Source organism: Falco rusticolus, chromosome 4 (assembly GCF_015220075.1).
Source record: "Falco rusticolus isolate bFalRus1 chromosome 4, bFalRus1.pri, whole genome shotgun sequence".
NCBI lineage: Eukaryota > Metazoa > Chordata > Aves > Falconiformes > Falconidae > Falco > Falco rusticolus.
The window spans coordinates 11,334,987-11,362,390 of record NC_051190.1 but is presented as its reverse complement, the minus strand read 5'-3'; the positions used below and the strand labels follow the sequence as shown (position 1 = coordinate 11,362,390).

General features: G+C 49.6%; 2 protein-coding genes across 3 annotated transcripts in view; both read left to right on the top strand.

Annotated features, from left to right (window-relative positions):
• The window catches only part of PODXL2 (podocalyxin like 2), a 31,648-nt gene extending 14,981 nt beyond the window's left edge, over window positions 1-16,667 (top strand). Inside the window, exons 3-8 of the mRNA XM_037386902.1 lie at window positions 5,250-6,145; window positions 7,176-7,250; window positions 10,245-10,401; window positions 11,972-12,033; window positions 13,717-13,896; window positions 14,247-16,667. Of these exons, the coding sequence (XP_037242799.1) occupies window positions 5,250-6,145; window positions 7,176-7,250; window positions 10,245-10,401; window positions 11,972-12,033; window positions 13,717-13,896; window positions 14,247-14,456 (1,580 nt within the window). The 3' untranslated portion in view covers window positions 14,457-16,667. The remainder of the gene's footprint in view (window positions 1-5,249; window positions 6,146-7,175; window positions 7,251-10,244; window positions 10,402-11,971; window positions 12,034-13,716; window positions 13,897-14,246) is intronic.
• Window positions 16,668-19,278: 2,611 nt separating this feature from the next.
• ABTB1 (ankyrin repeat and BTB domain containing 1) overlaps window positions 19,279-27,404 on the top strand; it is a 28,562-nt gene continuing 20,436 nt past the window's right edge. Inside the window, exons 1-6 of one of the 2 annotated variants that reach the window (XM_037384186.1) lie at window positions 19,279-19,470; window positions 21,301-21,363; window positions 22,450-22,505; window positions 23,521-23,665; window positions 25,627-25,786; window positions 26,738-26,783. In XM_037384186.1, coding sequence (XP_037240083.1) covers window positions 19,415-19,470; window positions 21,301-21,363; window positions 22,450-22,505; window positions 23,521-23,665; window positions 25,627-25,786; window positions 26,738-26,783 — 526 coding nt within the window. In that variant the 5' untranslated portion in view covers window positions 19,279-19,414. Of the gene's footprint in view, window positions 19,471-21,300; window positions 21,364-22,449; window positions 22,506-23,520; window positions 23,666-25,113; window positions 25,522-25,626; window positions 25,787-26,737; window positions 26,784-27,404 lie in introns of those variants that run through there. The other variant, XM_037384187.1, reaches the window with a different exon arrangement.

The window sequence follows — 27,404 nt, the reverse complement described above, 5'->3', positions numbered from 1 at the left end:
GGATCTGTCTTGGGACAAGCCATCTCAACCGAGGCACTGCAGTGACAGAGGGTTTCTCTGAGCATAGTGTTATTTTGGTGCTGCTGTCCCTGACCGGCTCTGTGTTTGGGTGAGGGTGGCTTATTTTAGCCTTATTGCAGTTCACACACTGAGCAGAAAAAAGGCATGGGGATGTTGGGAACAGCTGCAGTGCTTGGTGTCCAGTCTCTACCTGAAGCAAATTCTAAGTGTAATGAGACCGAACCACTTCGTTACCCTGAGTCTCTTTTGTGTGTGTGGGCCCGTCTTGGAGTTGCAGATAGTAACCTCTAGCAATTCGGGAAGATTAGGATATTAGCCCCAACTGGCTAAATTCCAGCACCAGTAATTGCATTTTGCCTCTTCAAAATCCCCCTGCAGTTTCAATCAGATGGAGTACGGCTTTTTGCAGTAAGCCTTACTGCTCTATACTGCAAAATGGTGAACAGATACTACCCTCAGACCTGGCTGCATTTTAAGTCGTGAGCAGAGTGCACCTTGCGCTTCTCAGGGTTGGCAGATGCATTAGCATGAACGGTCCTGCCAGGCTGCATTGTTGTGGTGGGAGCCCAGGAATGTTCTTGTCTTTATTACAGTGCCTTCTAGTTATGAGTAATTCAATCACTGGTTAACATGATCTTCCCATTTAATCCAATAAAGACCTTATGGTCAGGTTATGTGTTCTGAGAGCAATGAGGGTCACCCTTTTTCTGAGCTGTCACAGTTGCTTTAAACAGCTAATAGTGGCAAGTACAGGGTAGGGAACCTTGTAGGGCGGTAACTGAAACCAGCTCTTCTGAACGGAGGAGAGGCAGAAATGTAGTTAATTAAATGTCTGTCTGGGGAATTGTGCTTTGGCACAGGGCCAAGTCTTGGCCCATCTAGCATCAGGGAAGTTTCAGTATTGCTTTCAGAGGAAGCAAGACATCACCTAAATGACGGCTCTTTGCAGAGGTTTGGAGCTCATGTTCACCTCTCCCAGGGCAAAGGAAGTGAATCTGTGCAACCCAGACCTGGGTCTGCTGGGAGGTGCAAAATGCAGGACTTGGAGTGACGGAAGGCTGTGCAAGATGGTTTCTTTAGCAAATAGTGCCTGAGGGTCTTTGCAAGAGTGCTTGGAAGGGAAAAGGGGGGGCGGCTGAGGGAGGCAAAGACAGCTGGATGCTGCAATATGAGTAATACCACTACTGATGGAAAGCATTAAGGGGCATAGCTAAGGATGTGGTGGCAAAGAGGTGAGGTGGAGGTGTGGAATTTCGTATCGGTGAACCAGACTCCCAAGGGGATGGTGTGACTGAGAAGCTCTGGGAGAGTACATGACATGGAGCTGTGGCTGCTGGCTATGTTCATCTGGGCCATCGCTGCTAGGCTGTTAATCGGGGATGCTGGGATAGTTTCGTGGCTCCAGCAGACAGTTCTCCTCAGTTGTCTCTCTCTGTGATCAGGCTGGCTCCTTATGGCTTGGCTGCTCTTGTTTGTGGCTGGAAGGGGTACCTGGCACATGCCACCTCTGTGTGTGGCCGCAAGTTCCTCTTGTGCTCTGACATATTGCTGATCTTGGTGGGAGACTTCCAGAGAGCAGACCCTGGCAGGGAAGGAGCTGATGGTGTGTACCATTATTGCCTCCTCCCTCCTCCGGCACCCTTCTTTTTGGCAGTGCTCTGCTTCCTTGCTGAAATTAAATGAGCCTGATGAATCTGGCATTGCAGCCAGCCCCATGCTACCTGTCTCCTTTAACAGAAGACCCTGCCCCACTTCTGCACAGGTTACCTGAGTCTGCCTGGCCTCTCTGTTCCATGGTTGCTGTTTCTCTCCACAAAAGCTGGTGGGGGTGGATAGCACCAGCACAGGGAGGTGGGAGGGTCTGCAGGTGCAATTCCATGTGCCCAGGATATGGGAGCCAGGTTTAGAGGGTCTTCTGAAGGTAGAGGACAGCCAGGTGGGCTGGTGGGTTGTAGGATCTAGAAGACCAGTTGCTGAAGGAGAACTGCTACATGGATGTTGGAAGGAGCCACTGAAAACGGGACATGGCCTTTGAGTTCCCTTAGGGCTGGGGCAAAGGGGAATCGAGGGAAATGCTGAAAAGACTCTTAGAATGGGGAAGCTCTTAGCTCTGCGTTGCACAGGTGAGTGATGGAAACCAGCTTGCCTGGAAGGAGCCTTGGGAAGAAGATGCTGGGATCACACCAAGGAGATGGACAGGGTGCAAAAATTCCTTCACATCGTAGAAGAGGGATGTAAAAGAAAATGAGTGCCTTAAAGAGACCTGATCTTGAGAAGTGGACGTCCTTGGTAGTGAGGCAGTAGGAGCTGTTTCCAGACAGAGACTAAGTGTCTAGCTGGGAAGTCTAGAAGGAGGATTAACTCACTATCCCTGAACCTCCGAACCTCAAAAGTGATGGAAGCCTTGTGGGAACTGGGTTGTATGGAGAGCTCCTTGTTTTAACGAGCACAAACCAGCACAACTCTGACCAAAACACCTCAAGTTTCACTGTTTGTGTGAGTCTGAATAACAGCCCTTGCAAGACTTGAGGCAAGTTGAGGTTAAAATCAGTGGGGTCTTATGAACCAGGTGGGAGAAGGATGCTCCCAGCTTAGCATGCAGGATAGTGGAGACACTGGTGGCAAATGGAGATGTTAACTCAATTCGTAGTGAGTGTGAGGATTCCTGTGTCTGCTTCTACCTTGTTGATTTGTTGGCCCAGAGAAGCAGCTCAGATTTCAGTCTTTGGCTGCCTTTTAAGACAGAAGCTTGCTGGGAGAGAGTGGGATGGGTTCTCCCTGAGCTTCCATCTCCCAGGAGAGATGGCAGAGGTGGCAGTCCCTCCGGCATCCTTAGATCTTGTTGGTGGAAAGGCAGCATGGCTGTACTGTGCAGGGCTTTCCTCTGCAGGAGCTAGCTAATCTGTGACAGAGCACCTTAACGAAAGGTTGAATGTGTGACTTCAAAGGAGAGCTGACAGGCCAGGAGCATTTCTAGTTCCCATGGGACAAACCTCATGCTGCTTTCTCCTGGCTTGTTTTTCCGCTGTGCCCATCTGCCAGTTCTTGCTCTTCTCCACGTGGGCAGAGGGGCAGGGAAGAGAGTAGGTGCAGAGGAGTCGAGAATAGCTGAGAGTGTCTTTAGGCAAAGGAGATGGCAGATTGAATCACTGGTCCTTGAAAATAACATTTCATCTGACAGGGCCTTGTTTCAAGGGGCAAACCCCTCACTTTTCACCCACAGCATGTCAGGGCAGGCAGGGTTCCTGTTGCGGTTGGTGTTTTTTGTGCAAACCCTGAGTATCCCTGCAGCAGGAGGAGCAGCAGAGCCCTGGGAGATGCACTAAACCTTCACCATCTGTCTGAAGAGGGTCCCGACCTCATGCCCTCAATCCTGTGGTCTGTGGCTGTTCCTGCTGCTAACCACCATCCGTCCGGCAAGGCAGTGACGGTGGCTGTGGACCCTGGGATGTGTAGCTGTTGGTAAGGGCCTTCATGAAGACCAGCACCAGGCAGCAGAGGGGAGATGGTTTCTGTTTGTGTGGGCTGCTGCTCATTGCCCTTACCAGCCTCCTTGACCTCTGAGGGACTCACCAGGTGGGGGCTGTTGCATAGCAAAAAATCTTTTAATCCCCAGGGTTCTTGGCTAGAGTGTCAGTCAGGATGGGTGCTCTCTGTTGAAACAGAGTGGCAAAGCGGACATTGCTTCTGCCTGTGGTGGTCAGTAGATCTCAGTGGCCTGTTTGCAGCCAGAATTGGGAGACAGTTACCACATCACAGCTCCCAAGGTCAGCAGCTGGATCACGCTTGTCTTTGGGCAGCATCTGGAGGGTGTTACTTGACAGCATGAAGGGAGTGAGCTGTGCATTAGGGAAGCCACTTGCCAGCTGGACAGGAGCATCTTTGCACCTCCTGCTCAGGGTGGAGGGAGCAGTGGTGTTCTCCGTGCAGGAGGGATGGGGAAGAGCGTGCAGGAGCAGCATGGGCGCTCCTGGTTGCCAGGGCGTATCCAAGGCAATAGATGTGTTTGCTGACATGGCCCCTTCTGCCTGGGAGCTCGCACCCACTCTGGCAGCAGCAAGCGATGGATTGGAGTCAGGGATGCATGGAGATTCCTTGTGCAGATCTCCTCTGTAAGGCATCCAGACAGCTGCTGCTCACTGTGCTCAGTGGAGCATCCGCTTTGGCAGGCAGGAGAGGAGATGAGGGTCTTGGGGATTTCAGACAGTCACTTACTTCGTAACAATAACCACAGGTGGGTCAGGGTGCTCGTTTCTGGCTGCAGAGGGATTGTCTTCCCTTTCTCAGTCAGAATAGGTGCTGTGCTTGTCTTGGGGGAGAAAAGGAGTTCATTGGGGTGGAAACTCCTGAAACGGAGCCCCTTGGGTACAGGCAGTTTCTCAAGAAAGATGAAGATTGATTTGTGCCTGTCGCTGAGCTTAACATGTCTGATACTCTCCTTATCCTGGGATCCCAGCTCCTTTCTGGGCTTCCAGAAGAAACCGCTGCCTGCTCTGACCTTACATTTGTGAGGTGCATCTTCTCCTTCAGCATCTACATTTGTCTAGCAACGTGCATGCATGGTCAGAGCCACAGAACAGCCAGGGGCTGTGCGGGAGGGAGGGCAGTTAGATCCAGCTCCTGCTTCCCTGCGGCCACTCTTCCTTAGTGACACGGGAGTCTCAAAATGCAGATGTTTGTGGGGTGACTGTTCTGCTGTGAAATGCTGTACAAACTGAAGTTCTGCATTTCAAAGATGCCCAGGTTGATTCAGGTTTTGGTGGTATTGGGTGTGCCAGGTTTGCTGTGCTTTTGTTTCTCTTCCCTAGTATTTCCCCTTTAGTTTGTGGCTGACTGCTGCTACCACCCTGTATCTTTCTGAATCCCATCTGAAACAAATCTTTCTGTCCCAGCCTGATTGCTAACACTCATAACCTCACCTTTAACAGTTTTGACACCTGGCATCTTTTTTATTGTTGTCTGTGAAAATGCCTCAGATGACAGAAAGGAGTGGAGAGAATGAACGTGTGAATTATCCCTAGGGAAACTGAGTTCTCTGGAATGGGACAGGGAGCTGGGGAAGTGCAGATAGGATTGTTCTTTTCAGTGGCAGGCTACCTGCTTTTAGAGGGTCTCTGCCATTTGACCCCAACTGTGGCTAGACACGTCTAATGAGGCCAGCTTTCTGCCTTTTCCAGAGTTCGTGGTTACTTGGGATGTGACATATAGTCTTTTGGATCTCTTTTTAGATTACAGCTTTCCAGCTGCATCTCAGAAGGCCCTGCTGAAAGGGAACGGGACACAGGTGAAAGACAACTGGGAAACAGCCACTGTCCAGCCACCGGCAGAATTTGTAGAGTCTGACTTGCACACACCTTTCTCCAGCGCTCTGGAGGAAGAGGAGGGGCTGCTCCCTATAGACCACTCAAGAGGAGCAGTGGAGAGCCTCCAGACCTCCAGGCCAGAGGTTACATCTTCTGAACCAGTGGGCCAAGAGGACTCCTCCTCCCTTCTGTTTTCCACAGCCTCTGCCAGGCCAGGTATTGTGACTGAGGCAGCCATAGGAGGGCAAGAAGAGGACTCTGTTTCTCCAGGCTTAGACCTTGGGAGCAGCATGGGACCAGGTCTTCTGCCTGTGTCCTCTATTTTTTCTACTACTGTTGCTGCAAGGTCTCCCAGTGTTTCAGAAGAGCCCTTTGAGGTGACAGCTGGGGACACGTGGGCTGTTGGGGGAGCAGATTTGGAGCTGACTGTGACTGCCACAAGAGCAGAGCTTGCAGAGACCACAGTGGAGGCTGGTGGGGAAGAACATTCGGCCGGAGAGGAGGTCTCAGAGACCATGGTGGGGTGGGAGATGTTGGAGCCCACGGTGCTAACTGAAATGGAGCAGACAGTGGAAATGCCTGCGGGGACACCCTCTCCTGGAGGCAGCTTCCCAGGCACCCAGACTCTTTCTGGGAGCGAGCAGCACCCCACTTCTTCTGCGTCTCCGTGGGACAGGGCTGATGAACCTGTGCTGGATCCTGTTTGGAATGACACAGAGTCAGCCACTGAGACTGTGACAGCAGAGAGGAGCTTATCACCGCAGGCTGGGGATGCCCGCGTGGCCGTGCTGCCAACAGAGCTGCCCTGGGACTCAGCACAGGTAGCACCGGGAGCAGGGAGTGGGTGGGAGGTTGCAGTGGAGATACCTGGGTACTTCTTTCTTGGTGAGTGTCTAACCTTACCCGCGTCCCTAAGTCTGACTGGTAGAAGTAGCTTCTTCTGTTCACTCAGGCCAAACTGAATTTTAGGGAGAGTTTTTCACAGCACTTTTTAAGGGTATCCATCACCCTTGCTGAAAGCCTTGACCCCTCACGTCTTCCCCAGCGAATGCTGCACAGAATCCTGCTTCTAATAAACACCTGCCTTCTGGGACATGCACAGCAGCAAAAGCCCCTTGTTTCTTCAGCTTGCATTATTGGAAGCGTCAGGACAAAAATGGCCCCAGGGATTTTTGGAAAGCAAGTGAGAAGGAAGTGCTATTCTTGCTGCTGCTGCCTGCAGGGAGCAGATGCAGAGCAGGTGGAGGAGGGTACAGCAATCTGTGAGGATGCTGGTCTAGGAGAGCTCGTGGGAGAGGAGGTGTGAGGTGAACTGCAGTTCCTGAATCCAGCAAACTGGTAAAGGGAAGCTAAGTAGCAGGAGCTGACTGGTGAGGAAGTGACAGGGGAAGTTTTTAATTTTCCTTTCTGCCCCATGGTACTCAGGAGCCTGAGCAAGTGACTTAGTCCCTCTGTGTGTCCTATCCTGCCTGCAAAGTGCCACTCTGTCTTGCTAGTTTAAGGACCACAGAGGCTCCTGGTGAGGTTTATGTTGTGTTAGGTGCTGATCACGTACAGAATAAGACTGCAGGCTAGAGAGCTTTCCACTGAGTTGTCCTGGAGTTTAGATAGAGGTGGAAGGTAAGCTGGGCTGTGCCCGGCTGGCACAGTAACCTTGTCCCTGCCCCATGCACTAGCACTGAAATGGTGATTCCTCCTTCGTAGAGGGAGTTAGAGGACATTTACATCCTTTGAGAAGTGCTTCTTGGGGGTATGGCACAGCTCCGTGCTCCTGTCCCTTGTGTACCCTGTGCTTTCAGCAGGAGAGCTGCATTTGCTGCCTGAACACAGCTGTCTCTCTTGTCTCTCCAGGTGATCTGCAAAGACTGGAGCAACCTTGTGGGGAAAAACTACATCATCCTGAATATGTCGGATAACATTGACTGTGTAAGTCAGTCCAAAGAGATTTGATGGCATGGGAGGAATAGCACTTAGAGAAGTGGAGGCAGGCACAGCTCTTGCTGTCTGCTTTCACCACAAAACATTTTAAAGGCGCTAAATCTCAACTGCCTTATAGAGGCTGTGGAGAGGAGGGGAGGAGGACAGAAATATTCTTGCTCCCCAGAAGGGAAAAGAGTGGGTGGAGAGAGATGATTTTGCTCAAAGTCTAGCACATGTCAGTCCCATATTGGATCTTTTACCAACTTCTGGCTGTTAGTCTGTGCCAGTCAGTACCTAGATTGTCATGAGACATGAGAGCTTTTAACATTGCACCTTTTGCTGGTAGGAAATATGGCAGGATTGAAGTGCAATTCTTCCCTCTTTTTCCTTTTCCTTCCCCTCCTTCCAGGATACAGTAACGTTCCTCTGATGGCTCAGAGGAACAGGGACTCCCCATTTGCAGTGTGAATGGTTCAGTGTCAAGCAGCTGTCACTAAATCTTCCTTAAGTGCCTCTTCTCCCCATCCTGTTATCTTGTGTGTTATCTGGGTCTGTTAGCCAGCCACGCTCTGCTAATCCAATGCCTGTCCATCCATCCCCATAAAGCTGCAGTTAATTCATGAGCCCAGAGCCCCTTGTGGATCCCTGGTAAAAGGGCTCGTTCACCTCTGCTGGGCCTTTTATCAGGCACTTTAAAACCAGTTGTGAAAGGCCTGGGGTCAAGGTGCATTTCATAATTCTAAGAAATGATTATGAGCCTGACAGCCCAAGACTGAAATGTTTCATCAGGGAACTGTGTTCTGGCCTCGTGTGTCAGCACTATGGCTTTCTGCGGCTCTTGCTCTGGGCAGAGCTGCATGGTTTTGTTACTGCAGGGTGGCTCTGTGATGCTGACCCATTTCCACTGCTGGTGAGTTGTTTGGTTTGGGTTTTTTTTGGTCTTTTTTTTTTTTTTTTTTTTAAGGTGAACTTTTTGGGGACTTGGAAAATGGGAATTCCTGTACACAGTAAAGCATACTGACTGCTTTAAGGGTAGATGAAAAGTCAGTCTCTTCCCTCCTGATTTCAGCAAACCAGTTTGGAGGGTTTTAAGTATTGCTGCTACAGTTCACAGTTGCAACTCAGAAGATCATCATAGAATGATTTGGTTTGGAAGGGACCTGAAAACCAGAGTCCTGCTGCCTGGTTTCCTCTGTGTCCTAGTCCCCGTTGCTCTTTCTCCCATCTCTGTGGAGTTTAAATGCTGGTTTATTTTGTAATATGTAGTAGCTTCCTTCCTGTGGTCACTTGCATTTGTGTTGTTTAAACCACTGGAAGGGCAAGAACTGAAAAGCAGATGTGTCTTGACCAAATTATGTCATTACTGTTGAGTCCTCAGTTCTGCCTTGCTGAAAGAAGACGGTGCCCTGGGATAAGCAGGACTGAACTGTTTTTCTACTTGATTTCATGTTTCAAAACATATTTCCTAGTGAATGATTTGTGCTGTCCTCCCTCTTATTCAAAGGGACACTTGTCAACATACATATTTTTACATGATCATTGCCTCTTTCCCTGCCTCCCATTAACACTTTGTATGGCTGAAGCTGGAATCAAGCTCTTCTCCTTCCACTGATGTTGATGTAGTTTGTTTCCTACCCGTGGTAATTTGCTCAGTTTGGGCAGCTCACCTACCCTTTGCCTGTCCCTTTTTTGTTTTCTGGTTTCTTTATCTGAGCCCTTTGGTGTTTGGATCTCTAGGGTCACCAGGGAGAACCTGCATTGCAAGTGCTGTAGTTGAAATTAATGTGAATGGGGATTTCCCGCACATTTCCTATGTTTTGATGCCCTGATCTGGTGCAGTACCGAGTCCCACTGAAAAGCTGAAGGACAAGGAGGATGCTTAACCCCTTCCAGAGGGATGCACCTTGAGCTTTAATATTCTTCATAGTGCCAGGCTTTTACCTGCTGCGGGGATGATGTCTGTGTTGATGGGTTAAGCTGGCAGCCCATTTATCTTCCTAATGGGCTCTGGGCAAGGGAATCACTTCAGTCTCTCTCTGGGCACATCTCCCACTCAATATATCTGAGAATTTTGCCCAAGTGAGGACTGCAGGATCCTGGAAGTTCAGTGGAACCTGGCTGTGCGTCAGGAGATGACCTCCACCTCGGTCCGTGTGCCTTCTGGCTCCTTCACAGATCCCTTTTCTCCACGATGGAAAATTTATCAGTGCTCTGCAGCCTTTGCTTTCCCCATCAGTAGAAATATCTCACTTCTGTCCTCCTCCTGCTCTTGGGCTTAGCTGCTCCCCTTCCCTCTGCATCCCCCAAAACAGCTGCAGGCTGGTGGCGGGCCTGCGGGCAGGAGCTGCAGCTGGGCATCCTGGTGCTGCATCCTGGCGCTGCATCCTTGCGCTGCTGCTGCATCCCTGTGCCGAAAGCCCTAACCTGGTGAGACGAGGCACTGCCGGGCCCTTGTGATTCAGGCCCCAGCTATCGGTGTCTTTTCCAATTAGGCCATTTTCGGCACAGGCCTGTGCCTGCCCTGAGTGCTTTGAATTGCCATGGCAACAAGCGCTCTCCATTTTATTAATCATCTATGTGGCCTTCAGGTTGGCATGGCAACTGGAGATAAGAATAGAAACACAGGAGTAAGAAAGCGGCAAAGGAGCCCGCCGAGGGATGGCTGGAGCATGTCAGGCTGAGCAGCACCCGCTGACCCAGCGCTGGCTGCTTCCTTCTTGCCTTACACGAGAATGTCGCTTCAGGATCCCCGTGTGCCGGGGGAGCCAGGCTTGGCGTGGGGTGGGGTGTGTGGTGGCTGCAGGAGCTGAGGAGGGGGGTTAGTGTGTTGGGGGTAGGCAGGTGGGTCCAGCCTGCAGTGCTGGGGACGTGCTGGGGAGCGTTGTGCCAGGTTTAGCACTGCTGGGTTTGGGGGTCTCAGCCCTGCACTGTGCCAGCCCTGCACTGCTACATCTGCCCTGTTCCCACCGTGTGCTCACCAGGGTCCCTTTCCTGTGGCAGGAGGAGTTTCGGCTGGAGAGAGGTCCCCAGCTGTTGGCACTGGTGGAAGACGCCTTCTCCAGACAAGCAGATGGACTGCAGGACCGCTGGCTGATCTCTCTGAGCAAACCCAATGAGAACGACAAGCACTTGCTAATGACACTGGCAGGGGAACAGGGTAAGTGCTGGGAGAAGGAGCCTTCCTGTGACAGGGGCTCCCAACTGGAGGTACTCAGCCGTGTTGGAAGGAGCTTTTGCTTTCCAGTTCTTTTCAGTCCCACCAGTTCCCAGTGTTAACTGGAATTGAAGGATGTGGAGGGGGACTGAGGACACGACTTTTTCTTCACATCTACCTCCTGGCTTGTCCCTCACTGATTGCACGAAGCTCTGTCTTCTGCGCTTCGCCTCCTGCTTTGCTGCCTCCCTGGTTTGCCTTCACTTGAGCATCTACCAGCTTTCTCCCAATGCTTCTATACTATCCTCCATGGGCAGGCCACTGCGATGGCAGGATGTGACACCCAGCTCTTAGTTCACTTCTTAACTTAAGAATTAAGTCGTGTGTGAACTGGGCCAGTCCTGGTGGTTCCTCCCCTGCATCCCCAAAGAAGCAAAAGCTGTCAGTGAAAAGCGGGCTGGGCTGGAACATTTTACCATCTCTTTAATCTCTTTTTGGTAAAGGGATGCTTTTGCTGCCTGCTTAGTGATGGAGGCCTCTGGTGTTGACATTACGGCCTACATGGAAAAAATCCCAACAGTATTCTAAAATGCCCCACAGTGATAGGAAAGTAGAGGAATGTTTAAGTAGTATTTGCTGTATTGGTGCCTTAAATCATTGCATCTCTCCCAAGCCCTTGGGCTGGACCATGTGCCAATGAAAAGGCTTTGGTGAGTATTTGTTCTTCTAAAGTGAAACCTTCATGCCCTCATGAGAAGGGACGTCCTGGAGAAGAAAACAGGTCTCAACTCCAGCAGCACAGCCAGGCTGGGAGATATCCCTGAGTTTAGAACCTTGGGAGCTGAAGTATTTTGTGCACTGAAGAATTATACTTCTGTTCAGTCCCTCTTTTTACTGCTGTGCAAGTGAAGGGAGAAATGGGCCTCAGCCTCTAAATCTTCCCCATCTGCACCTGCTCTCCTGGCTGGGAGAGCATCCTGGGAGCTGTTAGGGAAGGAGGGTCCCAGGAGGAGGTGGCTCAGTGTGGGCTGGTGGCTCCCTGGCTGAAGCTGCCCACCTCCTGCAGCCTCTGCTGTTGTGCCAGGCATGCCGCCTTGCCAGGCTGCTCTGCAGAGCAAAACACCGCTGCTAAAGGTGAGCATTGGTGAATAAAGTAAAGTAAATGAGTGAGCATGGACCTCTGTGAGAACATCTCAAGTGCTGCAACTCAGGATCAAGTTGCTGTGGGTGGGGAGGTGGGCAGCATAGGCACCTGCCTCCATGATTTCTTGGCTGTTGCTGCTTGCTCCCAGAGCAGACACAGAGCCCAAGAGCTGCTGTGGCTGTGGGAGGGTAACTGGGTGCCTCTGGTATCACTTTGTGCCTGGATTTTTTTTACTCCTTTAAAGAATATCTGGAGGTATCCTTGTCTGTGGTCCTTGTGTTCTTTCAGCCTCCTAATATAAAGTGTCAATGAAAAAAAATGTGTCCTCCCCTGCATCCATTGTGTTGGGGATTTCATATTGATGAATACATCTGACTGAGCTGACCTGAGTCAAGAGCAGCACTGATCTCTTCTTCTCCTTCTTTACAGGTGTCATCCCTACAAAAGATGTTCTTATGGCACTGGGGGACATTAAGAGGAGCTTAGCTGAGGTAAAAGCCTGTCTGCCTGCATCTACTTGTTAAGACTAGCTATACAATTAAAATAAGCAACTTGAAAACCAGGAGCATATCTCAGCCTAACAGAGTGCTGAACCCACAGCAGGCAAACAGATGAGTCAGACACTTGGCAAACTCCCTTCTCCCCTCTCTGGTAATTGCCAGGCCATCAAATGTCTGCTCCTATTAAGAGAGTAACTATGGGTTATTCCCTCCCTGCTTTTCTGGCTTCATTGTGAAGCTGCTTTTCACGCATTCATTTTGTTGGGATACTTGGTCCCATCCCTTCTACATTACTGCCAGTGGCAATGTGGGTGCTGCAGACTCCCAGATCCGGCCCTGCTTACCCTACAGCTGATTTACATACATTGGCTTCTCTCTAGCTCAGGCTTTGCTGAAGAAGGTGGGAGTCTCTAGTAGATGAGACACATTCATACACCTCCTTCCTACAACCTCAGGGTCTGCATTTCACTCCTTTAGATGGCTGCCTACACAGGGGCAGGCAGAGGACCAGAGGCGATGGACGCCAGGCTCCTCTGCCAGCCACCTCTAGCCCTCGTGTATTCCCTTCTAACCCTGGACAGCTTGGAAGAGGTTCGGGATGAGGACAAATTAATCCCGTGATCTCTTTGCCCCTTAGAGTTCCGGGATATGTAGGCACTGACAGCCTGATTCTGCTCAGGTTTTTTACACTACTGGAGTAATTCTGCTGATTTTAGCAGCGGAGTTGGGCCACTGCCTTGCTGGCTGTCTGTTCTCGGGTTTTTCCCTGACCTAACAAACTGGTGCAGTTAGACAAAGCAAATTAAGTGCTCAGTGCTGTATTGATTGGCTTACACCAGAGAAAGTGCGAAAAGCCAGCCCTGTAGAAAATGTGCGTCTGAAGTATCAGCAGCTAGAACTGTACAGAAAGAAGGATTTGTGCTGGTGCAAGGTTTGACTTTGCAACTGTGACCCTGTGTTAACGTGCATCCTACTGGAGCAGCCTTGCCACATGCCTTCGACTCTCTGGCTCTATCAATAAATGAAACGCTGCTCATCGCACTGACCTTGTGCTAGCAGAAGACTGGAGAGAGGAGGGAGGATATTCTCTTTACACCCGTCATACTTACTATCGAATTGATACGTAGCCTGTTTGAAATCTGCCAAGTCACTGGGACTGATGTTGGGCTTTGTTTGTTGACAGCCACAGGGAGGCCCTTTCTAGGGCAGCTATTCCGAAGCTTTTTTGGATCAGTGGGCAGCTGTCCACTCTCAAGACCTCGGAAAGAGCACTATGCCCTCTTAGGACCAAAGCTTTAATGGAAACCTATTTATGATGGTTATATTCTCTGTCAAACAGTCACAAAAGCACCCATCAGTGGTCATTGTCACGGGAACTCTTAATCTTGGCCAGTTTCTCTTATGAAAGCCTCCTTGTCTTGCACATAGGTGTGATCTTCGTGCACGTGATCAAGATAAGATTGTGCCTGCTGTCACTTGCTGACTTGTTAGCTTTTGTGCAAGGTGGTTTTGTATTTAGTTATGCACCTTCTAGTCATGTAAGACAGCATACATCCTGACTCCCCAGCCGTGGCTTTTAGTTCTTCTGTCCTGTCCTTGGACCCTGGAAAGTCTGAACAGGATCCCACCAGGCTGCAGGCCAGGGGATTTAGTGTACTCCTTGCTTCCTTGCAGATTGGCATCCAGAACTACTCAACGACCACAAGCTGCCAGTCGCACCCCAACCAGACACGCAGTGATTATGGGAAACTCTTTGTTGTACTGGTGATCATTGGCTCCATCTGTGCCATCATCATTGTATTGGGACTCATATACAACTGCTGGCAGAGACGCCTGCCCAAGATGAAGAACATGGTGAGTACTGGACAGGTGGAGAAGGTGGCTAGACTCTTAGCCCTTGGGATGGAGGGGACTGGAAAGTTAAGAGGGAGATTGCTTTCCCCTGTCCACCTATGGGACATCGCTGGATACACTACTGGAGCAGCAAGGAAGCCCATTCAGGCGTAAGAGAGATGCATACCTGTGCCTTGATGTGCTCAGGACAGCTCATTCCACTGTGAGGGCTGGGCTAGGAGTAGATTTATCTTTTCCCCCTGACCTTGCAAAGTCCTCGGTGACCCTCATAGCCTCGTCTGCTTGTGCTTCTCAGCAGCGTTGAGACCTGTCTCTTTTGTCTCCGTTTGTGTTCCTCTTGTCCTTTGCAGTCACACGGCGAGGAGCTGCGCTTTGTTGAGAACGGCTGCCATGACAACCCCACCTTGGATGTGGCCAGCGACAGCCAGTCAGAAATGCAGGAGAAGAAGCCAAGCGTGAACGGTGGAAACACCATCAATGGCCCTGACAGCTGGGATGTCCTGATCAATAAGCAGGCGAGCGAGGATGTAGATGTGTTTGAGGAAGACACACATCTTTAGAAAAACAAGGGAGGGAACCACCCCCTTAAATACACTTGTGTCTCTCCTATCTTGACTGATGGACCACAGGATCAGGTGGCTTCTCAGGAACTTCTTAAAGGCTTGGAACAGGTCAAGTCTTTGGGCAAGTTTTCCCAGTAGAAGTTCTGAGGTTGCATCTGAGGCTTGGAGCCAGGAGGATCACTGAAGAGGGAAGCGGGAGGGGTGGGTTTGTAGGTCTGTGTGTGTGTGTTCCTATCAGTAGCACCAATGCTTTCATCACCTTTAAATGCACTTACTGTAGCTCTCTGGTAGTGGCTGAGAGTGGCTAGGCTTGAGAAGCAAGGTGGTGAGGCTAAGCCTGCCACCAAAAACCCAGCTTTGGGGGGTAAATTCACTTCAGGAGTCCAGCTGGAGTTATGGCAGCCAGATCCTGACCTTGAGATCACATTCAGTCCCTGCAGGTGCAGTAAAACCTGTGCATTCTGCATGGAGGGGAGCCAAGACTCAGTCGATGTCCTGGGCTGAGTTTCCATTCCACATGTGAAAAGAGGTTTTCTAGTGCTCTAGCATTCAGCTGCTAATTAAGAGGTTTTCTAGTGCTCTAGCATTCAGCTGCTAATTAGATGGGCTGATGTTTACATTGGGGAAAATACCCCACTGTCATCTCATTTCCCCCGTTGCACCACAAACAGCCCCATTCCCTTTTTCAGCTCCACAGCTCCAAGCTGAGTTTGCAAATTTTGAGCACTTTACCCTTGCTTGACTGATTGCAGAGAATTCAGTGCCATGGTGCAGCATCTTAGCTGGAAATTTGCTTTAGGTTGGAGAGTTGCTCAAAAAGGACGTTCACATGCCTCTTCCACGCAACAGCCTGTGAAGTCAGCAGCAAAATCTCCCTTGTCCAAGTCTCAGTTTTAGACTGGCAGGCCTTCTCCACTCCTGTTTTCCAGCATAGTTTGGTTTCAGTTGGTCTTTTTGAGGTCAATGTAAAGATTATGTGAGACTTTTTAAACAGGGAGAAAAGTAAAAACTCGGAAACAGGTAAATTTCTGGTCCTTTTGTTTCCTTTTCAGCATCCTGCCTGGAGGGGGAGGGGAATCTTTAATGTCCCACAGGTGTAAATCAGGGTAACATCTTTAAAATCACTGCATTTAAGCAAGTGTAAAAGCCAGTTCTGATGAGATGAGAATCAGATCTAAGAGCTCCCTAATGAACGTTTCTCAGGCATGCCTCAGGCAACTTTGAGGCTTCAGCTCCCTGAAGAAGTGTGATAAAAGGCACGTGAATATGCATAATTGTTCTCTGAGCCCTACCTAAACGGAGACTCAGTACCGTCAAGCCTGAAATCCCAGAACATTTGTTTCTTCTGTCATCGAGGGATTGAGGGACTTGCTTCGGTCAGAGGCAACAGTGCCGTATTCCTCTCTGTTACGGTGACCTGCATGCTTGCTTACTGCAAGATGCAGCTTCACATTTGGTCTTTAAGGGAACCTTTGTACAGAAGGACCCCAGATGGTGCAGCCTGATGCTGAGCCTGTAAAACTATCCCTGTATGTATAGATATTTTTAGCATGTTCATCCCTGATGTGAGTGCCTGAAGTCAAGGTACAGGAGTCTGTTGTTTCATTTTGCATAGCGCTTTGCATACAGACTGAATCACAGATCGCCTTGATGTAGGACCACGTGATATCAGTCTATTAGGGATTCAAGGAAGGTGATAGCCTTTGGTTTCCTATCCAGATTCTGGTTTTCAGTCTTTTTATCCTGCCTCCATACCTTTCCCTGTGTTTTGTAGGAGGTGGTAGTCGTCAGCTCCTTTTGTATCTTGGTAGGGTTGCAGAGATGCTCAGAGGAGTTCCCTTTCCTGCCCCAGCAGTTGATAATGGGGACCAGTCCATGTACGTGGACAGCCACATGTGGCCCTTCTCTGATCACCCCTCGCTGATGGCTCCTGCTGAGTTTGATGGGTCTGTGTGGTGAAACTGCACAAGTTCAGTGGCTGTGTTGATGGCACTTTGGGGCTCACAGGATTAAATGCAAGTTGTTGTTACAATATGGTAAGTTAAAGCATGGAGTTAAAATTTGAGTTTGTATAAGCACTTAGCATAACAGGGCCTGGCATGGCTGTGGCCTTTAGGCAGTTTCACTGTATAAATGTTTCTAAGTCCAATAATCCTCATTAAATATGTTTTTAATGCCCAGTGGCTATTAAAAAGATAACACCACCAATCCAATGTGAATCAGTTCACCCCCAAAGCACTTCCTTGGTGCACGTCATTGCTAGGAGCTGCTTTGCTGCCCTGTCCTCTTTCCACTTGACTAATTCAGAGAAGCAACAAGGTGCTGATAAAGCAATGCTGCTGGCTGGGTTCAGCACCTCCTGATCTGGTGTAGAGTCTTCAAACTTTAAAGAAACCAAGCTCTCTCCTGCATCCGGAGCATCCAGGCGATCTTATTGTCTAAGGGTGGCTGTCACAAGGCTGAGAACAATCTTTTGGCTGTCTCTGACAGCGTGCACCTGGCTGTATGATCTGTTTAGCTCCAGAAATCCACTGATTAATAGCCTTTCATTTTAGTCTGGTGATACTTTTTATACCTTTACCATTTGGGTTTTCTCTGTATCGGTTTTTTTGCACTAGGCTGATCTTGTTAAGTTGATTGCACTGTTGTCCCTCTCCCACCAGCCTTGCAGAGACAGGACCTGCAGGCTGGGGAGCACTGCAGAGGCTGCTGACAGCCCACTTAGCTCTGTTCAGTGCTTGGGTTTCTAGCTCTGCACAGAGGGGGTTTAAAGAGGAAGAGAAACTTTGTCTTAGCATTTGTAACAGGAAGCTTTTCTATCACCTTAATGTAGTTAAACTTCTTTTTAAGAAAAACTGTCAAGGCTGGACTTCTCAGAGTGGTGGCCAGACCTGGACTTCCCAGGCGACAGAGCAGATGCAGGAGACAAAATAATTCGTGGAAAACTGTTTTCCACCTATTGGGACTTCAGTGCCCATCGTCCAAACGTTTGATCGCACTGACACCTGCTGGCTGCTGGAAGTTGAAGACGAAACATAAAAATCAGAAAAGAGAAAGGACTTTTCCCCGCTCTTAGCTGTGGGTGTTTGTTTCCTTTGACTTGCCTAGGACAGTCACCTGCTTCATTCACGAGGGGTTTGCTGGACTCGCCTGTGAGCAGGGGCGCTTGCACCTGGCACATAAGGGGGTGGTTTGTATGAGGACATCCCCATCTGCAGAGCAATGAGATGGGACATCCCCTGGAGACCCTGGGTAGCAATACCGGGTTTCAGCTCCATCTCCCCACTTTCTCCTCTGCTTGCACCCTCTCCTCTCGGGCAGCACAGCCAGAAAGCAGAGGCTCTGGCTTGAAATGGAGGTGTTTCTTCAGAGAGAGAATCAGGTGCAGGTGTGAAGAGCTTTGTGCCCCAGGGAATGCTGGCAATGGTGTTGGCTGGGTGCACAGCCAAGATCAGAGTGGCTGTCTGTCTCTGTGGGATGGTGGCCAGATGTGGTCTGGGATAGCCAAGCTGCATATTACTCTGAGATGTTGCCCAGATGTCTGGAAAATTGTCCATAATATGGAGTCCGATGGGCGCTAGGACTTTGCGTCCTGCAGACCGCCTCATGGTATGTAGGGTGTAAAGGAACAATGAGAAGTGACCCCAGTACCTATGCTGTGGAGTATGTAATGCAGGTTGAGAATACAGTTCAAGATCCCATCTTGAGGATCCCTCCAGGCAAAGGATGCAGTGTGAGATGGATACGTTACAGTGTGGATTATTGCAGTATGACCTTAGAGCATTGCAGCAGGATCCCACTGCAACCACTGCCATCAGCAGGGAGTCTGTTCCCGTCCGCCTTTGCAGCCACGCAGAAGCACCTCTTTCCTTCACAGAGGGTTTGGGGGCAGCTCAGACAGAGACGACAAGCACCTTCATCTGTGCTGGCTCATGAGAGCCTCGTGGGCCCAGCTCTGCTCCCAGCCAGGCTCCCAGCCGTTCTTCTCAACACCCTCATTCCTGCTGGACCTAAACTGTCTGCCAGCCCTGGCCACTGCTTGGGATTGCTGCCGGAGAACACTTAGAAACACTCGCGTCTGGCCCTGGAAGCGACAGGGTTGTGGTTTTGTTTTCTTTGCAATAAAACGCACCTCCTGGGTGTCTGAACACCGACCTGTGCAGTGCTTTGCTTGGGTGCATCTGGTCACACGGTGTGGGCCAGGGTCCTCACCCCCAGCCCCACAGGGCCCTCCTTAGTCCTCGAATGGCAGGCTGCTGTGGGAGCCCTGAGCCAGGCCGGGTGCCCGGGATGTGGGAACTGGCTCTTGGTGTGGGGTGACGATCCTAGTCTGTGGGTTGTCCCTTGCCCTGTCCTCGCAGGGCCAGCCCAGGGACCCTCTTCCCTGCCAAGGTGCCTTAGCATGAGCCTCTTGCAGAGCAGAGCCCCTGCATGTGTGTGCACCTCTGTGCCACGTGTGTCCCTGTGCCACGTGTGGCCCCGAGCAGGTGTCCCCAGCCAGCTCCCTGCCATCCCACGTGTGGTCTGGCACCCTGCTGCCACGTGTCCCAGGCCCCCTCCACGTTCTGGACCGGGGCCCCCCCTATACTTGTTCTAGAACAGACCGCCCCCCCCCTCCCCTTTCACGTGTCGCGGAGCAGCAGCACCCCCATCCCACGCGTGTCCTGGAGTAGCCCGCCCCGCCCCGCCCCACCCGTGTCTCCAGCGGGCAGTTGCTCCTCCGAGCCGCCTGGGGCGCTGCGGGCGCGGCGCTGGGCCAGCTCAGCAGCGGGGCCGCTCCGCCGCCGCCGCCCCGCCCGCCCCCGTGTTTACATCCGCCGCCGCTTCCGTCCGGCCGGCGCTGCCCCTCCGGCCCCTTCCTCGGCTCGGCCCGGCCCGGCCCGGCCCGGCCCGTTGCGGCTGCCCACCGCTCTCCGCGTCAATGCGGCGCCGCCGCCCCGCGGCCTGCCCCGGCCATGGACACCAGCGACCTGTTCACCAGCTGCAAGAAGGGGGACGTGAGCCGCGTGCGGTGAGGCGGGCTGGGGCCGAGCGGCCGGGACCGGGGCGGGCTCCCGGCGTCCCCCCATGAGCGGCTGCCTCAGGCGCCCGGGGAAGCGGGACGGGCCTGGCGGGGCAGCCCGGCCTCGCCGTGCCGCCTTACGGCCGCCCCTGGCCCTGCCCTGGCCGCGGGTCTGTGGCGGCCCCCAGTGTCCCTGGGCAGCCGCCGGGCCGGGAGGGGCCTGGGCTGGGAAACAGAAATATACGCGCCCTGCTTTCTGCCGAGGGGTTGTGTGTACACTGCGTGTTTGTTAGTGTTCTTAGGCTTGTATGAGGTTTGCCTGTTTTCTTACAGTTCAGGCACCTGAACGCCAGGCAGATATGGTGTACTTGATCAGCATGGACGCTGCCTGTGGCCGTGTCCTTGCAAAAGCCTTTTCAGCTGCTCTTTCTCTACCGTTGGAAACTGTGTTTGCATCGGCAGGAAGCTAGATTTCTGGGAAGTAAACGTGGCATTATTTAGACACCTTGTGCTGTAGACTGGGGTAGTATCTCTGAGAAATACCAGGCTCCAAAATGTTAGGTCAGGTCTCCTTGCTCCTGCTGGAGCAGTGTGGCTTCGCTGCAGTGAGTCAGGTCAGCAATCAGACGGGCTCATCTGCACCATGAGTGGATGTTGTAATGCAAAGACCCAGCGCCTACAACAGACTCTTCTGGTGCATCTCGTGGTTTGACTCTTAAGACTGTTCTTCACCTTTTGATCCTACTTGATTCTTCCAGCTCCCAACATGCAGATCTTCCCAGATAATCAGAGGAGCCTCTCTGTTCCAAGGTGCTTGCTAATGAGGGATAAATAGGCAGAGAGAGGAGGTCTGGGGAACCTTGTTACCGGTTGTGTGTTCATGTTAGGTTAATTCACTGCAAGCAGTATATTGCAGGTTTAACGTAGAAGGAGGGGCCCTGCAGGTGGCCTTGCAGAGGCTTAAGATGACCAGCATAGAAGCAATAGTGGAGAAATAGTTGGTGTGGGGATGCTGTCAAAGCAGAGGGGATAAATTGATCACATGGAACTGAGTAGAAACGAGCTGAGTTGCTTGGGATTTTGAATGCGGTCAAAGGAACCTGAAGTTTGAGACGGGAAAGACATGTGAGTGATAGGAAGTGAAAGGGAGGACTGATGTGGTGGATGAGGTAAAAAAGCAACGTGAGAATCTTTGTGAAGGCTTGAGAGGGACTTTTACACGTGATTAGGAGAGATGGTTGTTGCAGTAGTTGGGGATAGGCTATGACATGAGCCAGGCTGTGTGAGGAGATTTGTGTGCAAGGCAAAGGCTGGCTTCTAGAGGTGCCAAAGAGGGAGCATTGGCAGTGTTTGATACAGCCTAAATGTGCAGGACAAGGAAGTGGCAGAAATTAAGAGCAATCTGGAATGACACTTGTGGGAAGAGAAGCCTCAAAGAGGATGGGTGTCTGGCCTTGGCCTTGTAAATTTGACCACTTATTCATAAGCATCCAGGCTGTGGCATTGTTGGAGAATGTGAAGGAACTGCTGAAGTGCTCAGGCTTCTTTTTGATTGCTGCCCTGTTGGGGGTCAGCAGGGGGTGGGTTTGAGTCTCATCTTTCCCTCTGTGCTCCACTTAAGACTGAAGGAAGCTATTGCTGCAGAATGCCATTCTTTGGGTTGGGGATTTCACTGATGCCCCTTCAGCCATAGCTGACAGCTCCCCAAGTCAAATGCAACGCCCTGTCATACCTTAGGAAGTTACTGTAGAAACTCACAGTTAGGTCTTTTGAAAGAGGAGAATGGGACTGACTTAGTAGCTGCATGAAGTTATAACTTTGCTCTCCCTTTTCTTCCAGATACCTTCTTGAACAGCGAGATGTGGAAATTAATGTCCGTGATAAATGGGACAGTACACCTCTGTGAGTCCTGCAGCCTAGAGCGCTGGCTGGGTGGGAGGGGAGGGCTTTCAGAGCTCTTTTGCTCCCTCTGCATCAGCTGCTAGGAGCATCATTACGAAACATCTCAGGTTCAGCTTTTTGGGAGATTTGGCTACATATTTCCGCTTCTCTTCTCAGCGGGTGCTGTGTTAAATATGGCTTTGTCTCCTCATCTGACTGATGCTTGCTGTAGTAATGCTCAGAAGGGTGGTTAATTTTGTGACCAAATTACCTTAATTGAACAGTCTGCTCTTGGCCTTGGTTAGGCTTTTTCCCGCCTCAAAGTCTATGGCATTCTAGCAGGTCTTTTCAGGTGAAGGCTTGGCCATCACAGTCTGTCTGGCAAGGCTGTGAACACGCAGTAGGTACTGAGGAATCCCCATGCCGAGGAGGGTAGTGTGACCTTTTTACCTCCTCACATACCCATGTCAAAAATGCATTTAGACATCTGCATTATATTTAGAATACAGAATGACTTCCCAAAGTAAAGGTAGAATAACATTTGCTGGCTGCAGTGCATGTTACAGAATTCTCCTAATGTGTAGGACAGTTTGTGATCCTTGTGAAAGAGAATCATGAAAGCCTTAGACTGTGAAAGGGGAAACAAACTTCACTGTAAGTAGGATGGAGGGGTGGATTTGCTGTACGTCCGATGTGGGTGCTGTTCCCCTGTTATCATAGCAAGCAGCGCTCAGGCTGATGACAGAAAGAGCAAGGAGTGTTTTTGAGAGTTCAGTGGATTTGCTGAGTGGCCGTGAAATGAACTCTATTGAAACGAGGATGGATTTGGCAGCTGGTGGTGCAACAGAAGATATTGAACCCAGACTGGGACCTTGAGATCTCCTTGCAGGACAGCAGTGCCTAGGAGTGCTGGGAACAGATCCCGCTTAGTCTATTGCCGGGGTCAGGCTTTATGCTGTTCAGTAGCAATTCCTCACTCCTATCAGGAGTCATCTTCTAAGCTTAGCAGGGATGTCTCAGCACTGAGGTGTGCATGCTGTGGTGCACCCAGACACTGAATTTTGCTTCCTACCATATCCCTAATTTTCTTTCTCTTGTTATTTTCAGGTATTATGCCTGCCTCTGTGGACATGAGGAGCTTGTACGCTATCTTCTAGCCAACGGTGAGCAAAAGTGTGCTGGTTATGGGTGCAGTATCTTTCTCCATACTGGTCTGTAGGGATTGTATATCCTTCTAGCTGTCCCCTGTGGAAACTTCTTCTGTTACAACCACCCATCTAATTAGCAATCTCAGGCCGCAGTGGAAGCCCTGGACACAATTTCATGGTCCCTTATGCAGGCCATTTGCTGCTTGAGTTTGCTACAGGGAAGTTTTTTGTAATGATTTGAGGCAGCATGACTTTCTGAAATCACAACTGATGTTGTGAGGGTGCATTGCTGTTGCAAGTGTGCCAATGTAAGAATTGTACTTCATCTGAAGAATTGTCTGTGTAAAGTATTCTTGTACTCCTCTGATAGCCTTGCTTTGTAGTCGAGACTTAAAGGTGAAATGCAAGGGCTTTTACTAATCTCAAACAAAGCAAGACAAACTTTCCAGGCAAAGTGCCTGCCCATTTGGTTCCCAGCACCCGTATTCCTTTAGGTAGTGGTGATGTTCTGTGTTCTGGCAGAGGAATCGGAGTGCAGAGTCACATTTCAAAAGCTTTGTGTCTTCCACTGCATTTAGAGCATCTTAATCAACCACTTGTATAATTGTAAAATAACAGAATACAAGTGCCCTCCAAATCTCTAGCAGAGTCCAACCTAAAGAGACATCCCTTGCTTTGTGCAAGGCAGAAATGCTTTCTAGAAAGCGCTCTTAGAAGTCTAATAAGTGATTGCAGTCTTTGTACAGTGAGATTCTTCCCAGAATATTGCTGGAGCCATGCTGAGAGTCTTATTACCAGGGTCAGTTTAAATGAGTCATTGCTGCTTCAGGAAGGGATTTTGCAGTGGGAGAACAGCTTTAGTTTATACACATATAACGGGAGCTTAGTTTTTGTAAATATGCTCAGTAGCGTAGGGAATCGCAGTGAAACATGTCACCAGCCAGAAGTCATACTCATTCAGCAGCCATGCGGGAACTATTGAGAAAGATTTAATTCTGCTTGCTGCCATGTACCTGTGATCATTTTGCAGGAGCAAAATGTGAGGCAAACACTTTTGATGGGGAGCGTTGTTTGTATGGAGCTTTGAGTGATGCCATCCGACGTCTGCTGAAGGAGTACAAACAGATCACGGCAAAGTGCATGAAGAGAGACTACTATGATGTCTTCCTGCAGCGGTAAGCAGATGAGGCAGCTCTGTGTGCAACGCGTTCTGTTCTTTCCGTAGCTGTTAACCTGGATATTCAAGCTCTCTGTTAGGATACTGGATCAGTTGCCTTTCACATCTGCCCTTACCTTATTCCTGGGCTTGTGGAGCTTCCTAAGGGATGTTCCTTTGTGCCCTAAGGGATGACTTCCAGGTATGTGTGCATTTAAAGTATAACCTCCAGTGACTTGGGGGTACAGACTCCAGAGCCAACAGAAAGCTGGGCTTTATAATGCGGAAGCGTTAGGCTGTCATCCTTGACTGTCAAACCAAAATCAGATCACTAAAACTGCGTCAGCAATTTAGGGTAATATGTCAACTGAAATTAATTTTCAGGCATGAAGTGCTATAGCCTGCGAGCTGAGGTTTCTAGCAGCGATAATAGGTATTTCATTTCTGAGACAGAGCACCTTAAGAAGCCTCAAACTGACTTACAGGGACAGTGCTCATTTTTTTCTTTTGTTCGTTAAAATGTGTTAATTTTAAGGTGTTTCTGAAAGTTGCCTGTGACAATTTGTAGTCTTAGCCTAGAGTCTGAAGAGAAGCCTCACTTGCTCTAGGAGTAAAGGAATAGTGTCAGTCATCATCGTGCTGTTTTTCTATCCTGGTGGTTCTGATGTTATTACAGAGACTTGGTGTTGGTGGTTTTTTGGAGGGTTTTCTCTTTTTGTTGTTTTTTTTTTTCTCCCATTGGACTGACTTAAAACCAAACCAACAAGGTTTCAGCACCTGTATCTTCAAATTTGGAGAGCAAATAAGTCCTAGAAATATCTGACAATCTTCCCACTACTACAGAGTCCTAATTTCTGAAGCTGTGGGGAGAGAGGGGAGGGAGTAAACTCATTTGAGTAAAATCAGGTTCTGCCTTTCAGGGAAGTAGAATTTTGCAGGGCGATTTGTTACTCCCCTGCGGAGTTTGTGGCTCAGATGACGCAGGGTTGAGCTCACATGAAAACTAAAAGGTGCTGTTTTCTGCTTCTCATTCCAAACAGACCTTGTGTTAAAATTGATACAAAGGGCAACAGTAGGGGTGCAAAAAATAAACACCTAACTGCTTCCATTTTGTTTTGGGCTAGACACTAGTAGGAGGGATGTTCTAGTGGCAGGAGATGGAGATCAGCATTCAAGACCCTGCTCTGTCATCATCTCCTTGTGTGACCCCACACCTTTCTGTGCACCAGTCCTGCTCTAGAAGGAGTATGATGCCTGATGTCTGCCTCATTTGACCTCTTGGAGATGTTTGTGAGGATATATACACAAGGGGTGATGGGCATTAGGAAGCACTGGTGATGGTTGCTGTAAACTCTGGACTTAGCTATCTTGTTTTTTACCTTTTTAAATAATGAGGGTATGGGCGTGCAGTGATAAACAAGGCTTCATCTCTGATGTGGTAATTGTCTGTATTTCTTGCCTGTAACATCCTTCCTTCTTCTGAGGGTGGGTGACGTCAAGCCCTGTCCTATTTGCTGCACAGTTAAAGTGTGCATACTGGCAGTGCCTGAAGAGCAGGGAAGTTGCATCTTACTTTGTAGTGGGGTAATTATTTTTGAAAGTGTGTGCTTCTGCAGGGCTTTTTCTCAATGACAATTTAAAACCAGGATTAACCTTTAGAGACGTGTTTGGGCGCAACTAGTTCCACTTTAAAATCTGTTCTGTGTGTTCAGGTGTTCACCTGAGGCAGGAAGGTTTCATTCTCCAGCCTCCCTCTTGCACTAAGGAAACTTCTTTGAGTCATTGGAGGGAGTGAGAGATCCCAGTCTAGTATGTGAAGTACCAGCCCCCGTGCTGGCCTTCTGACTGGGCAGGGAGAGACTGCAATGTCCAGAGGTATTTGTTCATTTAGACCTAATTGTACCATGTCCCCCACTAGCTTTACTCAATTCTTTCCTTTCTCATTCTGCAATGAATTTCCCCTCTCTTTGTTCCTTACAGGTTGCTGGAGCAGGGTTACCAAAGCGACATAGTTTTCATTGTCCATGGCAAATCCTTCTGTGCCCACCGCTGCATTCTCAGCGCTCGCAGCGCCTACTTTGCGGAAATGTTTGAGACCAAATGGAAGGGGAAGAACATGATCGTGTTGAAGCATCCACTGGTGAGCAAGGCTATGCGTCCAGCTCAGCTCTTTCTTTTTTTTTTTTTTTTTTTTCTTTTTCTTTTTTTTCCCCCCGTGTTTCGACTGGGTGAGAAAAGTGAGTAGGAAGGACAGTTTGAGGGTTAACTTCCACAGTGAATAGCTTCTGGAGCTCAGAATAACCTTAGTCAAGGGGATGGGCTTGTGGAGGCATTTTATGCAGAAAAAATAGCATCTTACTCAGATAACAAAAGGCTGTAGACCGTGTACTTACCCTTTGTTCCCTCTGCTGTGGGCTCAAACGTATCTGAATTAATGGCAGCAGCAGGTTCCCATCTGCCAGCTGCGTCGTGATTCCTCTGTGGGATAAGTTGAGTCTGTCTAATTCCTGGTGGACAGGTGGTCTGTGGTGAAGACATCACCTCCATAATTGGCACTAATTGAGTCCTTTTTGTTGCCTTTGCAGCAAGAACTAAATAGGCCATAAGTGCATTCCATCCATTAATCACCAATACTCTGGCATGCGTTTCTACAGCTTGATTGTGGCTGTGCAAAACCTCTTGTGACATACTTCCAGTTTCACAGGACATTGCTTAATGTCTCTCTTTTCTCTTTGTACAAGAACACGTCTTTCCTCTCAAATTAAGAAGAGTTGGAAATGTTTGCAACCACTGGAAGACTGGATTTTACAGAGCCTGTATTACAGCTGTGTCTTTGGAGCACCTCCGTTAGTCAGGTCCTGTCCCCGTAGGCACATGAATTAGTACCACCTGTTGATAGAGCTGTGTAAGCCAGGTGGAGTGGCAGCGTTAGTTATGCAAGGAGCGGAAAGTTAGGTGCAGTGTGTGAGCTGCTATTGAGTGGTGGGGTTTTTTTGACTTATCGGGGATCGTGTTTGTATCCAGGCAAGTTTTAAGTTTGTTATTAAGTTTCTGGGAATTCTAAAGGTAACTTTCTCATGTTTTATTTTAGATTAATCCAGCAGCCTTTGGCTCTCTTCTGCAATATCTATACACAGGTAGGTGACTTACTGTCTAGTGTATGGATCCACATCTGGTGGGCAGCTGTCTGTGCCTCTGCCATAGCACTGTTTGGGTGGCACAGGCTTGCAGGCAGCCGTGTTTGGATGCATGAGTTGCCAACACATCCTCTCTGCTGGCGGAACGGGAGAATGTGAGCAATCCCCAGCTCTTCCAAGTTTTTTGTACCTTTTGCCGGTTGTTGTCCTGCCAATAACTATACAGCCAATTTTAAAAAAAAGGTTGATTGGTTGGATGGATGTGGAGAAAGTATTTTTACCTTTAGGAAGGTAAATCTGTTGTCTGGGGTAGAAATCCCCTGAGGTGGTGAAAAGCCAGGTTTCCCCACAGGTCACCTTCAGTCTGGCAGACTGAGTACTGTGCGCTGAATGCTTTGACTACTTTGTATTATTTTTTTCTGAACAGAAGTTGATCCTAAACCTTCTGTGAAAATGCCAAATTGTATATTGGAGGCATGCTAAGTGCTGAACTGTTTTAGGCCAGGAGGTGGTGCCAGAAAGTAATTTATCTTCGAGGCTCTCCTTCCCCACTCCAGTGTTTTCAGAAACTCCTTGCCACGCTTTCAGTGATGTTAAAAGATTCTGGGATGACAGCTTGTG